This window comes from Panthera tigris, chromosome D1 (assembly GCF_018350195.1).
Source record: "Panthera tigris isolate Pti1 chromosome D1, P.tigris_Pti1_mat1.1, whole genome shotgun sequence".
NCBI lineage: Eukaryota > Metazoa > Chordata > Mammalia > Carnivora > Felidae > Panthera > Panthera tigris.
The window spans coordinates 39,750,207-39,765,370 of record NC_056669.1 but is presented as its reverse complement, the minus strand read 5'-3'; the positions used below and the strand labels follow the sequence as shown (position 1 = coordinate 39,765,370).

Below are 15,164 nucleotides of genomic sequence, written 5' to 3'. Positions count from 1 at the left end.
TTATTTTTCATTCTTTAAGTTACTTGAAGTATATGTTTATTATGTTCTCTGAGTTTAACAATACAAAATAATGTAAAATTAATAGCTTCATCTTCCACCCCGTTCTTCTCTGTTTAATACAAACACTTAGTAGGTGTTTTTCTTTCCATACTTTTTCTTTTGTTTGTACAAACACGTAAAATGTGGATTTGGGAGAAATTATATATTTTTCCTTTTTAAAATTTTGTGGTTTTACTTAATAATAATTATCTTTCCGTATGGATACTCTCTCAAGTCATTACTTAGTTCTGCATAATATTTGATAGTATATGGTTTACATTACCATATATATATCATAGTATATAGTAGATATACCATAATTCTTTCAATCATCTCCTTACTGATGAACATTCAGGTTGTTTCTAGTTTTTTGCCATTATAATACTATAACAAATATCCTCTGATAGACATCTTTAAATGCTAGTACTTTTCTTTTGTTAGATTAAAAATCCTAGAAATTATTCTTGAGCCACAGGGTATTATGTTCATTCAGATTTTTAAATGAATACTAGCATATTACCTCCCAAAAGATTATAGTAATGTACAATTCATGAGCAGTCTATGGGAGTACCCATACTTTCACCAACATGGAATGTTATCAGTCTTTTTATTTTTTCCCAACTCGGACTGATAGTAGTATTGGCTTGATTTGTTTTGCATTTCTCTGACTACTTACAAGGTTGAGCACCTCTTCATATCCTTCTGAGCCTTTTTCATTTCCTTTTCTGCATATTGCCTATTTACAAACTTTGCCAATTTTCCTTTTGTGTTATTTCTCTTTTTCATATCGATGTATAGAAGTGTCTGTACCTTAAGAGTTATTAACGCTTGTTACTTGTGTTGACTGCTTTTTCCTACAATCCAACTGCTTTTGTTTGTTTATTTTATTTTTCATCATATAGATACTTTCAAGTACTGTGTAATGACATCCACAATTTTCCTCTTGTAAATATTCTTTCTTGCGTAATAAGACTTCCCTACCCCAGGCTTCCTACCCTACTCTGCATCTTGACTCTGAGGTTATACAAATGTATTTTCTCTTTCTGTCATCCAAAACTGAAGTTTTAGAAAAAACCCAAGACTGAATTACAAAGAGTGAAACCTCATTATAAACATATTTAAAGATTTTTCCTAAATATTTTCTATCATTCTTGAATTTTATTCATGTAAGCTTAAATATGATATTCTCCATTTAATCGACACAGTCTTCGCTTTCTCAGAAACAGGCACAAAGTTACCAAACTCAACTAAATGGTAAAAAACAGTGCATAGAAGACGGCAGCTCAGAAGTTCCTCAGTTGATGTGCGAACCGGATCACAGTTGTGAAGCCAGTGAAAGAGATGAGTTCATTATTGAAAAACTAAAATCAGCTGTGAGTGAAATAGCATTAAGCAGGAATAAGTTACAGGATGAAAATCAGAAGCTTTTGCAAGAACTGAAAATGTACCAAAGACAGTGCCAGGTGATTATTTATTTCTCAATTGATCTTGCCCACGAGTTGTATAAATGATGAGTCAACAGGTGTATGGATTACATAATTTTCTATCACATGTGTAACTTCAATTCATATTTCCTCTTACTAAGTAATTCTCACTTGATGAGTAAATTCAGTAATCCCTTAAATACCCTACCCCACCAGAATGAACTTTGGTTCTGCCGCAGTATAATAATAATGCATTACCAGTACAGTATAACAGCGCTCACTTACAGACCTCTATGCCTAACTAACACTCATGGCCCTTTAGCCTCACGCCACCCTGTGTCCCCACTACTCTCTCTGACCCTGTGCCCCTTTGACTTGCAGGAATCCTGGGTTGGAGACCCCGGAAATTAGTGAGGTTTCAACAATCTAATTACTCCAATAAGAGGCATGGAGGCCCTCCCTGTGATCTATCACTGTTCACTTTACCATAATCATTTACCAAAGAGTAGCCTGGAGTTTTGTTTTGTTTTGTTTTGTTTTGTTTTGTTTTGTTTTGTTTTGTTTTGTTTTTTAGGTAACCTCCACATTGGCAGATGGGATTGCTGATTTTTCCAAGAATTAATTTTCTTCTTAACCCAACAATCTTGTCTGTTTCTTTCTTTCTTTCTTTCTTTCTTTCTTTCTTTCTTTCTTTCTTTCTTTCTTTCTTTCTTTCTTTCTCTTTTGCTCTTCTGCATCACTAAGGTTATCCAGCATTCATAAATTGGTCATTACCAATTTCTTTACTAAAAGTATATTTCTTATTCATGGATATCCCAGTTACTTGACACATTCTATGGTTTTATCTACCACCTACAAGCATTCAGCCTTTTCTACCAATTCTCGCAAGTCAGCTGGCCCATTGTAGTCCCACTTTGTTCCTTTCTCATGCTAAGATATACTTTGGAGGTCACTGTCTGGGCAGACTTCCACTTCTGATCTTCTGCCACTTAAACTCCCAGGGGTTATTTTTTTAGTCCTGGGGAAACTCCTCATTCCCCCATCCTGCCACATTCTACATGGGATTCATTCTTTTATTTTAATATGATATTTATTTATTTACCAACTGCTATGAGAGAATTTGCCAAAATTATTTTTACAGATTTTTGTTCACAAAAAAAAAAAAAGATTTAATTATCCTTGGATCTAGGATCATTATTAAATTTAAACTAGTAATCTCCATTTTATATTTTATACAAGAACCACATTTATTAAAAAAAAACTACTTGGCAATCAAAAAGAATGAAATCTTGCCTTTTGCAACTACGTGGATGGAACTAGAGGGTATTACATTAAGCGAAATTAATCAGAGAAAGACAAATATATGACTTCACTCATATGAGGACTTTTAAGGCACAGAACAGATGAACATAAGGGAAGGGAAGCAAAAATAATATAAAAACAGGGAAGGGGACAAAACATGAGACTTAAATATGGAGAACAAACAGAGGGTTACTGGCGGGGTTGTAGGAGAGGGGATGGGCTTAATGGGTAAGAGGCTTTAAGGAATCTACTCCTGAAATTATTGTCGCACTATTTGCTAACTAATTTGGATGTAAATTAAAAAAATAAAAATAAAAAATATATATAGGGGAAAAAATAAAATTTAAATAAATAAATAATGAAATGAGAACAAACAAGAATGTATTAAAATGTATCTAAGTAATCAAGTTGTTTTGTAATATATAATATGTCTTGTATATGCGTACAGAAAACATAAAAAACATAAACATAAAAAACCCATAAAACATAAAAAAAAAACTAACCGAATTATTCTGGAATATTTTTTACACAAAAAATATGTTACAGCTTTAATGAAAAGATCTTTGAGAAGTAGTTTGTTTCAAAAACTTCAAGATAGCTAACATAAGATTTCTACTCCCAAAAAAACACTACTTATTTTTGATGCGTTTGGGAAAAAAATGCTGAAAATAATGCTTTTATTTAGCTTTTTCCCTGTTTTATTTCCAAATTTGACCTGTGTTTCATTCTCTTTAAAGCAACACTAAATAAGAGATCAATTTATTACTATTTGGTAGCTGATTTGAAGGTTTAAAAATCACTGCTTCTCTCAGACCATTCGGCAAAGTTCTAACTAAACAGATGGGCCTTAAACTTGTTTTGCAAAATTTATATTTTACCAAATGGGAATAATTAGAGGTAACTAATCACTTAACCAGTGCATATATTTAGAATGAAGTTTCTCTTCTCTTTTTGCAAAACTGTCATATGACAATGCTCCACATCTTGCACATGAATTTAAAAAGGCAACCATTTCAATTTGAATTATTGTCACTTATTGTATATAAAATTCTGTTTAGTTTACAGCATATTTTAATGCCAGATGCATCTGAATTTTTTTCTCACTTGTCTTTCCACAACTTTGAAATGTGTCAGTATACATACTAATTCCGTTGCATAGAATTATTTACTAGGCTGTACTACACTCACATTTTAAAAATGTGCAGCATTTCCTATTGGAGGTTAATGACAAAAAGAAATTGTCCTGCATTTTTCTAATATCTGTGCCAAAAAATTTGACCTTTTTTTATTTGTCAATGTGTCATTATGGGACTAGAGCAGCAATGTCCAGTGGAAATAGAATGCAAGCCACAAAAAGAATTTAAGTTTTTCTAGTAACCACATTAAAAGAAGTCATAAGAAATGGGTGAAATTAAAACATAATAATAATTTATTTATATTCATTCAACATATATTCAAAGCATTATCATTGCAACATATAATCAGTGTAAAATTATTGAGCTAATGAGATATTTTACATTTCTTTTCATACTAAGTCTTCAAAATCCGGTGTGTATTTTACACTTACAACATATCTCAATTTGGAAGCCAAGTAGTCACTGGAAATACTTCATCTGTGTTTAGATTTCATAAAATTTACAATTAAAAAAGTAGATTTACAGGGTCACCTGGCTGCCTCAGTCAGTAGAGCAGGTGACTCTTGATCTTGAGGTCATGAGCTTGAGCCTCACGTGGCGGATTGAGTTTACTTTTTAAAAAAGCATATTTACATACCTCAGCTGTTCCAAACAAACTTGAGAGTGTTCTAGTAACTGAATCAAGTACCAAAGAATCATTTTCCTAATTATTTGCATCCACATTGACAAATAAATAATTTGACTTTTATGCAAAAGCATGCCAACCACATCTAAGTTAAATAAATTCACTAATTTTGTGTCAACTTGGTATTATTAATGTTGAATTCAAAGGGATATTGCATAAATCAAAGAACAACTCTCAATTTACCAATATCAACAAAACCTCTTTTCTTGTACTTTCCTAGTCAATTTACATAATGCTGTCAATTATAATTAAAATCTTTTGCATATTCATTCATGTTAGAAAAATGTGTCAAATCATTATTATTGATTTGTATTATGAAGAGTTTCAGTTTTGACATAAATTCTCTCACCTGTGTAGCGAGATCACAAAGAAGCTTTTTTTTTTCCTTAGGGATAGGGAGCCCTATCCCTAGGGGGGTTAGGGAGTATCTTCAAATATCACTCTTCTAGGTATTATTTTCTAATTAGAGTAAACATTTTACAGACTTTTAGTTAACTCCAGCCCATGGTGACTTTGCATTTCATTGGCCTGGAGTTACAGCCCTTTTATGCTCCCCTGCCCCAAGTGAAGGAAGACCGAGCTGTCTACCCACAGCTCCAAGTTAGATTGCTCCGGAGGCAAATTTGCAAGACAGGGAGCACAGATGGTGCCTACTTCAATTGGGCAAAGTCATGGATGACATTCACGTCAAGTTAATTTGTTTTTCTACTTGCTAATCTATTGTTTCACATTTCTTTTGTTTGTTCCTTTTTGAAATTTTAGCCTCATCTGAAAAATCCACACTGTTTGAAACAGTGACTTTATGCAAACAAGTTATTAAAGCATCCATTTCAATACATTTTTACTCTTATTTCCAGGTCAGCCAGGAACTTCTGGGGCCAAAGTATTGCAATTAGGTCCTTCACTGAACCCAGGTCTCAAGGTCTCCCAGAAAATAATACAAATTTAAGGCTTAGGTTAAAAAAAAAAGTTTAGCTGGGAACTCATATATCCTATGCTGTCTGCATAATGATATTTCTAGGCTCTGTGAATTTGGGGGTAAGAATGAATAAGAAAACATATGTCCACACAAAAGCTTGTACATGACATTTTATAGCATATTATTCATAATAGCCAAAAAGAAGAAATATCAAATGTCTATCAACTGGTGAATTAATAAACAAAATGCAGTATATTCATGCAATTAAATATTATTTATCAATAAAAAGGAATGAAATACTGATACATGCCATAACATGGATAAACCATAAAAGCATTATGCTGAGTGAGAGAAGCCAGTCACAAAGGCCACATATTGTATGACCCCATTTGTGTGAAATGTCCAGAAAAGGTAATTCCATAGAGACAGAACATACCATAGCGGTTGCCAGGGGTGATGGGGAGCAAAAATAGAAAGTGACTACTAAAGGGTATTGGGTTTATTTTGGTTGTGATGAAAATGTTCTGGAATTAGTGGTGATGCTTACCCAGCTTTGTGAATATACTAAAACCCACTGAATTGTACATTTTAAATGGGTGAATTTTATGGGATGTGGATTATATTCAAATAAATCTATTGATATATAGAAAAAATTATTAATAAATGATTTTTTAAAAAATATCTGTAGTGTTCTCTGCAGCCTTTATTAGCAGAGGAACCTCCTGCCCTCATAATAACCCAACCCTGTCTTTACCAGCAAGCTACAGGTCTATGTCACTTATTTTGCTTGAAACAAATTATTTTTGCATCTTGAATGTTCCAACTGGACTAGTAGACAAAAGACCTGGATTTTTCTTTTCCAAAATCTGCCGCTTGTAAGCTATGTAACTTTGGACCAAGTATGGCCCTCAATTTCCTCATCTACTGAAGTGGCGATGGGTTTGATGACCTAGGTCAGGTACACTTAATAAATAATAGTTTCTCTGTAGAAGCAAGTAAAAGAAATCCAGTGATATGGAAGCACTCTGCCATTCCTCGCCCCCAGAGAACAGCCAAGTACTGCTGGAGAAAATCACTCTCAACAGGCCAGGGTCACAGATCTCAAATGAACACGCAACATGGCCAGGAATCCCACTCTGTTGCTCCACTCAGCTAATTCTCCCATTCCCATTGCAGGCCATTTCAAACCTTCTCCACTCTTAAAAATCACTCCCATGCCCCCACCTCCCCTTCTCCTTCCAGTGACATTGCCTTTTTTACCTCCCAAGGGAAATAGAAGCCAACAGAGAGCCACTGTCTTCTCTCTCCATATCCAGATGCATATGCTGGTCTACATTCCATTTTCCTGCCTTCTTTCCTTTTGCTTTACACAACTCTTCCCCCGGTGCTTTGGGACCTACCCTACCTACTTCTCAAGAACCCACCCCATTACTGTTAATCCTCCTCTCTTCTGATTGGACCCTTCCCAACAGGTTTTAAATTTGCTCAAGCCTCTGGTCAACAAAATAAGACCGTGAGCTCACAGGATTGCTGGTGTCTCTAGTTGCCAGATAAAGTAGGACTACTACTGGGCAATAGGGGAACCATAGACCATGGTTTACAACTCACTCTGTTGGTTATTGTCTTGTTTAAATTGGTAATTATTTGCATTAATCTGAATTTTACACATTAATCGTTTATTCCTACTTTTATGCTTCTCTCAAATTTACATACAATGTGACCATATTTGTGTGATTATTTGATTATTCTTTGTCTTTTCTTTATCACTAGACTGTGAGCTCACTGAGAACAGTCTTGGTATCCTCAGTGTTGGGCACATAATAAGGGCACAGCAAATATTTGTTGAATACATGAATGAAGGAATGAAATTCTGTAAGACAGAGCCAGCAAAGGACTAAAAAAGGACTAAATACCAGTTTATTTGAAATTAAGCTGGTTCGTAGATGTTAAATATTTTTAGATATACTATACATCATGGTATCCAGATATGAACATTGAACATTTTTTTTTTTGATGTTTTTATTTAGGCCATGGAAGCAGGACTCTCGGAAGTGAAAAGTGAGTTACAGTCACGTGATGATCTCTTGAGAATTATAGAAATGGAACGATTACAGCTGCACAGGGAATTATTAAAAATAGGAGAGTGCCAAAATACTCATGAAAATAAGAAAAGGTATGTTCTTTATATTCAGAAGCCTGAGAGAAACTGTTTAAGACATGATGTTTGAAGATTTTAAGAGCTTTAGATTTAAAACTAGAATGAAAAGTCTATTTGTTTTGTATTTACATGCTGTTATTTGTTGGATAATATTAGATATTAAAAATAAAATCAGTGATTATTTCACCTTCAAAATTAATGTATTTACTTTCCTAGAAAAATGTATTTTATTCTGGTGTATGGATACTTCTGTATCGCAGAACATCAGAAATTTTCTCAGACTTGTATTTTTCAGGAGATTGTAAAAGCAGTAGTATAGAGCTGATATTTGTATATATTGCTAAATAAGAGTTATTCCATATTTTCAGATGTTTTTATCTTGATTGCCTATAAACCTGTTATTAACTTTTTCACTTGTAAATGCTGTGATTTATTTTGGTCTCCATACTCCCTCCCTTGTCAGTTGCATTAAGAGTTTGTTAGAACAGATTGTTTTCCCTCTTTTAAAATCAGGCAGATATTGTGTATTCCATAACCACAAAGGAAATGGGATTGCTAAGGATTATTAAATATTTACACTTGTGAGTAGAAAGTTTGACTGTTCTATTCATTGATGTTCTCATTCTCCTTGGAACTTGAATCCTTCTCAAATCTGAAGGCTCATGCAAGAACAGTGATAGGACTTTAAAAATTGACTAACCAAATGGTAAGGGATATTTTCTTGAAAGATGATAACATTGTTTCAAAGGCAGTAATTATTTCGTTAAAGTTGTGGGACCTGCTCAAATTTTTTTGAGCCCTATGCTATGGCAAATGGCAAATGGCAAATTAAGGTTTCTAAAAATGACCTATTGTGTGTCTCACCAAAGACGGTAGAATGCCTATTCACCAGTCAACATTATAGCATGTTCCACATGCAAGTTATATATTATTATCACTGGTCATTAAGAAATCTATTGGAAAAATATAATACACAAGGCACTGTTCCAGTGTGGTGAGTTGGTGAGAAATGTCTTTGCACAAAGAATGCATATGCCTAAAAACATAAGAGGTGTCCTAGAAAAGCAAACCTTGCACCCCCTGCCTAGCTCTGGTTTTATGTAAGAGCATGGTAGGTCCTTTCTGTGGGGCTGTCTCACAAGGCCAATGCTGAATTCCAGACATTGCCAACTTTCCTTCAATATAGGATTTAATCTAAGATCTTGCAGTTATTTGCATATTTGGCCAATACAAATCTTTTGTCCTGCCTAATGCCATTCTCTATTTAAGTTGGTATTTATTTTGATCTTTCATCTTTCTCATTTGGAGGGTATTCCTCAGTTCTAGTATTCTGAGATTTGATGAAAAGATAGATACTTAACTTTTCACAGCTTCCCTTGTATCTTAGACTTTGGGCTGTCTTCTTAGCCTTCCTCTTTCCCATTGAAAATGTCTAATCCTTTGGTTTGTTCTCATATGAATGTGATTCCAGCCTCTTTATTGTTTTGGTTTCTTTTATTTGGACTCTGTTTCTTCTTTACAGTTGTATTAAGGTGAAGCAGCCCAGACTTCTGAGTGCGGATGCACAATAGTTTTATAGAAGTAGCATAGGAATGCTTTTATTCATTTTCAGATCCTTTCTCAATAATGCCAAGATTTTGTTAGCTTTTTCTTTTTTTGAGCTACAGAAGCACCTTGGGCTGATATGTTCTGAGAGTTATTAAAAATAATTCCAACATTCCTTTTCTACATGACAACTGATAATTCCTTTATCTATTTATATTAGCATTTTATATTAGCATGATTATTGTTTTCTTCTTTGAACTTGTCCACGTTGAAGTTTGATGTTTGTTCTGATCACTCAGTGAAATTTACACAACCATAATGAGGTGTTTCCCCCCGCCCCCCCATTCAGATCAGCATTCCACGCCCTGAAATTGCTTAGGAAGAATTGAAAAATAGGAAATTTCATTTTTCACCCCTTTCAAATAATAGCAAATGAGAAGAATTTAAGACTGATTCTGAAATAATGTTGAAAGAGAATATTGGATAGAATGCTCACAATAGATGACTGAGTAGGAAACAGAAGGGACTGAAAAATGTGTGCAGTACATTCTAATTGTACGGAAATAGTATCTATATGCCTATGCAGATATGCAGATATATATATTTATATATTTATAGGTATATTTATAGATATGTATATATTTATACACTCATGCCTAGAAAAAAAGACCGTCAGTATACACAAAAACGCCAACAATGCTTTTTCCCTAATGATAACGTAATAGCAGTATATACTCTGATATACTCTGTTTTCTACAGTTAACATATATATTTGATTATCAGAAGAAAAGCAATCCCGTCTAGATACAAGTACCTCAGGGATATCACTATTAATTTATACCTTTTAAAGATCCCTTTATTTTCAATATTTACATTCATTATTTCTCTGTCATTCCTCAGATTTTGTTTTGTTTGTGTGGCTTAAGTTTTTGATTGATGAAACCTTTTAAGAAGTTCTTTGGAAATCTGAAATTGTACTCACTCACACGTGGGTACATTCCTCAGAACACCAGACTTGCCCAGATTAGTCAAGCCATTGAAAGCATGCCAGTTTCCTTGCCTGGCTAGTGCAAGTGATTTTTAGTGATTTTTCACTTACCAGCTTCCCAGATGTAGAAGGGAACCTGTTTCTACTTCTCCAGACTTCCTGTGGAAATTGTATTTTCTGTACCAGTTTCTGCTTCTCCCCTCTGGTAGCCACATGTGCTAGCAATTCCATATTAAAAATGAAGCAGCCAAAGAAGAGATGTATTTGAACTTTCTCTGGGCAGGCTGTCAGATTTAGTCACATTGGATCCCTTTTATGGAGTCCCTGCTCCCTTCGGACTCCCCCTGACATAGTTCCTTTCCACAATGTAGAAGCAAGTTAGATGTGTTTCCTTTTCTTAAGGGGTTCCAAAGCCATTTTATTACAGAAAACTCTTCTTACATAAAAATCTTATCTACATATGCAAAACCAGTATTCTGCCCATTTTCAACGTATAATTGAAATTCCATATTAATTGCTACCTTTTATTTTTTGTCACTAAAACCATTTGCACTCAGTTAAATATGTGAATACTTATGGGATCTGAATGTATTAGCATTTGCAATTTCTGTAGCTTGAAAATTTTCCAATAAACTAATAATCTCTTTCTGCAACCTACAATCGTCTAAATTAACAATATAATCCCCACAGTTTACTCTGCGAAGTTTAATTTTTATTCACTTTAATCTGTAGACATGAATCATCTTACTCACCTTCGACTAAAGAACCAGAAAGGAAAAGGAAAGAGTTGTTTTCAGTGATCCTAGATCAGCCAAATCATGAAAAAGAGTTGAACAAGGTATGGAAAATAAGGGGCTTCTGAAGCCTCTGAATACAGAGGGGGAAAACACTTCCTTCTCATTCCCTTCTTTTTTCCTTCTATAGTTCCCCCAAAGATAATAACCTACCAGCCTGCTAATTCTGACATTCTTCTGGGCGACGCTGTGAAAAATACAAACCTTCAGTCACCGTCGTGCCTAAAACATGAAGGGCCTTGTGGCCCCATGACAGGTAGCTTATGGCGAGAAGAATGAGAGCACAGACTCAGGCATGCAACCGTATATATTAGGTGCATGAGCTTGGGGAAGTTGCCTGTGCACGCTGCTCAGGGTCCGCATTTCTAGCTTGGGGATGGGATAATTAGCACCTCCCTCATAAAATCTCGATGAGGATTAACTGAGCTAATAAGAGCCTCTACTTGGCACTGACCTGTGCCGGGAGCTGTTCTGAGGGCTTAACAAATCTCAATTCATGTATTCCTCGCAACCATTTTATAAGGTAGGTGCTAATATTATCTTCCTTTCTCATTTGAGGACCCTAAGGCACAGAGAAGTTAGGTGATTTCCCCTGATGTTACACAGCTGTTAGGCAGCAGAGGTCAGATTGGAACTCAGGCAGTCTGACTCCGGAGTCCACGCTCTTCCCTTAAGTTAAAATCCGTTTAAAACTTGCAAGTAAAGTGCTTAGAACAGGGCTCGCCTAGCTCAGAGGGAGCGTCTAGTAAGCGAAGGCTGCTCTTGGTATTGGTTACACCCGCCCTTTGTCACCGAGCACCTAACATGTGCCAAGTAGTCTGCCAGGAGCTGGGAATACAAGGGTGAATGAGGCCTGGGCGCTGTCCTTGAACAAACACCTTGTGGTTCCCAGCTGCCTACAGAAAGCATGTTCTCTTCTCTCCCTAGCAAAATCCAATGGTGGCTTCCTTTCCATGAAGCTTATCATGGCTGCTACCCACATCTCTGGTCTTTAGGTTTGAGGATCACACCTAAATATTCAATATTATATGATCTAAACAATTGGAAAAACCTGAGCATGGCTTTGAATTATCATCTATCCCAGCACACAAAAGTGAAAATAAGTATTTGGAGAATGAATGAAGGTGAAGGTCTCCCATAATTGTGTAGGTTCATAAATTCAGTTGCTGTTTGTATAAAGTCAACAATCATTTATTGAGCATCTAGCAGGACTCTTGCTATTCTGCTCATTTCTGTAGGAACTACAATGATGTGAAAGGCAAATCCTGTCTCCCAAAGAGTTGACCGTCAGGTAGCTATTAAGTGTAGAAAAGGTGTTATGAATTAACGGTCATTTTCCTTATATTATTCACATACTCCCATGAAACTGATTTCACTGCTATTTAAAAGTATAACTTTGAAAAATTGTTCTTTACTCGTGTCCCCAGTGAATGCATTATGATACAAAGGTTGATTAAAGCCACCTAAAGTATAGTTACACCATTCTGAACCTCCCACACTCAATAAAACCTTGAGTAATAAGGAATCAACTGACATTGCACAGTTTTGACATGGAAGGAGAGAATGCTAGGCACAAATTCTCTTCATGGGCTCTTGGAGACCTCTAGATAATGCACTGCTGTGCAGAAAAGGTAACAAATGAATTGGGTATAAATAGCTATAGCTCCCAGGAAGTGTTTGTGGAGAGCATTTTCATTCTCTTGTAATAAAAGCAACAAGAGCCATGTATTATGAATCCTGCAAGTGTTTTATTTCTTTCTCTGTTTTTCAGTGTAGAACTATTTTTGTTTTGTGATAAAATTGACATTTTTAATAAAGCCAAAAGTCATTTAGAGCTCGGTAAATTAATCTCATTTAGCAGGAAGCTTTGCAGTATAGCATGTTGTTTTAGTATCTAAACGCTGTGAAAATAATAAAAATAGTTTATTCCTTTCTCATAATGGGATATTCATGTTTGCACATTTTAAAAGTTCCATTTTAAGAGAACATGTTAACTACACAACAGGGATGTAATCAGCAAAATCCAAACGGGGACAAACCCCAGAACAGCCCTGTTGTTTCATCAAATAAATTGTAAGGAAAAAAAAAAAAAACAAACCAGAGAGAGAAGATTGGAGACAAAATGAGACCTGTAACATTGTCCTCAGGGTGGGGACATTTGTACCCTCTGTCTCCTGGTCCCTTCTTTTGCTCTTCGGAGTTGGGTAACTCAAGCCCAGTTAGTTCCCTTCCTGGTGAGTCCTTTTTGTTTTTCCCCCTCATCTATTCAATGATGGAGTTGGACCATGTGATTCCTAAGGTCATGTCAAACTCTGAAATTCTAAAAATGTTAGTACTGAGAACGAAATCACAGGGGGGGTTGGTGGTATAAAGCTAAGGACAAGCCAAGTTTGCCTTCTGGACACATGTCCTTTCCATGTTAGGTCATCCCATGCTAGCTTTTTCCAATGTGTGAACCACCTTCTAGGGCCCTGTGCCCATGGGTTACATGGCACAATGGGTAGTAAGGTCCTAGAATCAGACTGCCTGTCACCAGGAATGTGACTGTGAAAAGTTACATACTTAACTCCTTCATTCTGCAAAACAGAGAACTCTTGCATGGCTTAGATGATGTATACAGACTACTTACAACACACACAAAAAGAAAGATATGATCCAGTCCACATATTTAGATCACAATTCAAATAAACAAACAGAAAAACATACATTGAGCTTCTGACACATTTATAAATTTGAATACTGCCTGGATATTTGATGATATGGAGGAGTTGTTAATATTTTTAAGATATTACATTGGTATTCTGGCTATTTTTTAAAAAGAGAAAGAGAGTGCCCTTATTCTTTTACAGATATATCCTGAAATGTCTAAAGATGAGATGAAAATAAAATCAATTTTAGAAGTAAGTGCCCTGGAGAAATTCATATAAATCTCTTTGTGGATGGGCTCCACCAACCTCTCCAGCCTCATGTCTCACAACACACCAAGTCCCGGCCATTCCAGACTCCTCTTGCTTCACTGTGTCTGCATTCTCTCTCACCCCTACTCTTCACTCTTTGCCTGGGAGCCCTTCTCCACCCCTGCCTTCTGTCTGGCTTCTATTCATCCTTCAGTATTTGTCTGACGTCCCATCCTCCGAGAAGCCCATCCTGACATCCCCAGGTTGGGTTAAGCATCCCTCCACTACATACCCCTGACGTTGATTGTTTATTTTTGTCTCCCCCCAACGGACCACGATCTTCTTGAGACTGGCGATTGGGTACTTTATCTCCAGATCTCAAGAATTAGACACAGTTAATGATTTCTAGAAAGGTGGTAAGAGGTTGGACTAAGACAGTGGTAGTAGAAATGCAGAGCAGAGGAGAGATTTAGAAGCGTGAGGGACAGCATTTGCTGCCTGACTGTATTTGGTGGGACAGGGTGGGGAGGAGCCCAAGGTGAACCAGAGGTTGCTGACAGGGAAGGCCTAACTATGGTTAAGAATAGGAGACTCCACAGGCTTAAGGGCAGGAGGTGATGCATTTTCATGGATACATGAAGTTTGAAATTTATTATAACGTGATTCTGAAAAACATAGCATTCAGTCACAAACAGTACACACAATGTAGTTAAAAAAAAAAAAGCCCTGAATTTATTTTATTTTTTTTAATATATGAAATTTATTGTCAAATTGGTTTCCATACAACACCCAGTGCTCATCCCGAAAGGTGCCCTCCTCAATACCCATCACCCACCCTCCCCTCCCTCCCACCCCTCATCAACCCTCAGTTTGTTCTCAGTTTTTAACAGTCTCTAATGCTTTGGCTCTCTCCCACTCTAACCTCTTTTTTTTTTTTTTTCCTTCCCCTCCCCCATGGGTTTCTGTTAAGTTTCTCAGGATCCACATAAGAGTGAAACCATATGGTATCTGTCTTTCTCTGTATGGCTTATTTCACTTAGCATCACACTCTCCAGTTCCATCCACGTTGCTACAAAAGGCCATATTTCATTCTTTCTCATTGCCACGTAGTATTCCATTGTGTATATAAACCACAATTTCTTTCTGCATTCATCAGTTGATGGACATTTAGGCTCTTTCCATAATTTGGCTATTGTTGAGAGTGCTGCTATAAACATTGGGGTGCAAGTGCCCCTATGCATCAGCACTCCTGTATCCCTTGGGTAAATTCCTAGCAG

General features: G+C 36.0%; 1 protein-coding gene across 5 annotated transcripts in view; it reads left to right on the top strand.

Annotated features, from left to right (window-relative positions):
• DEUP1 (deuterosome assembly protein 1) overlaps positions 1–15,164 on the top strand; it is an 82,473-nt gene that overhangs the window by 31,649 nt on the left and 35,660 nt on the right. For all 5 annotated transcript variants that reach the window (XM_007079012.2, XM_042958921.1, XM_042958924.1 and 2 more), the window contains exons 7-9: positions 1,260–1,502; positions 7,533–7,678; positions 10,929–11,034. In XM_007079012.2, the coding sequence (XP_007079074.1) occupies positions 1,260–1,502; positions 7,533–7,678; positions 10,929–11,034 (495 nt within the window). The remainder of the gene's footprint in view (positions 1–1,259; positions 1,503–7,532; positions 7,679–10,928; positions 11,035–15,164) is intronic.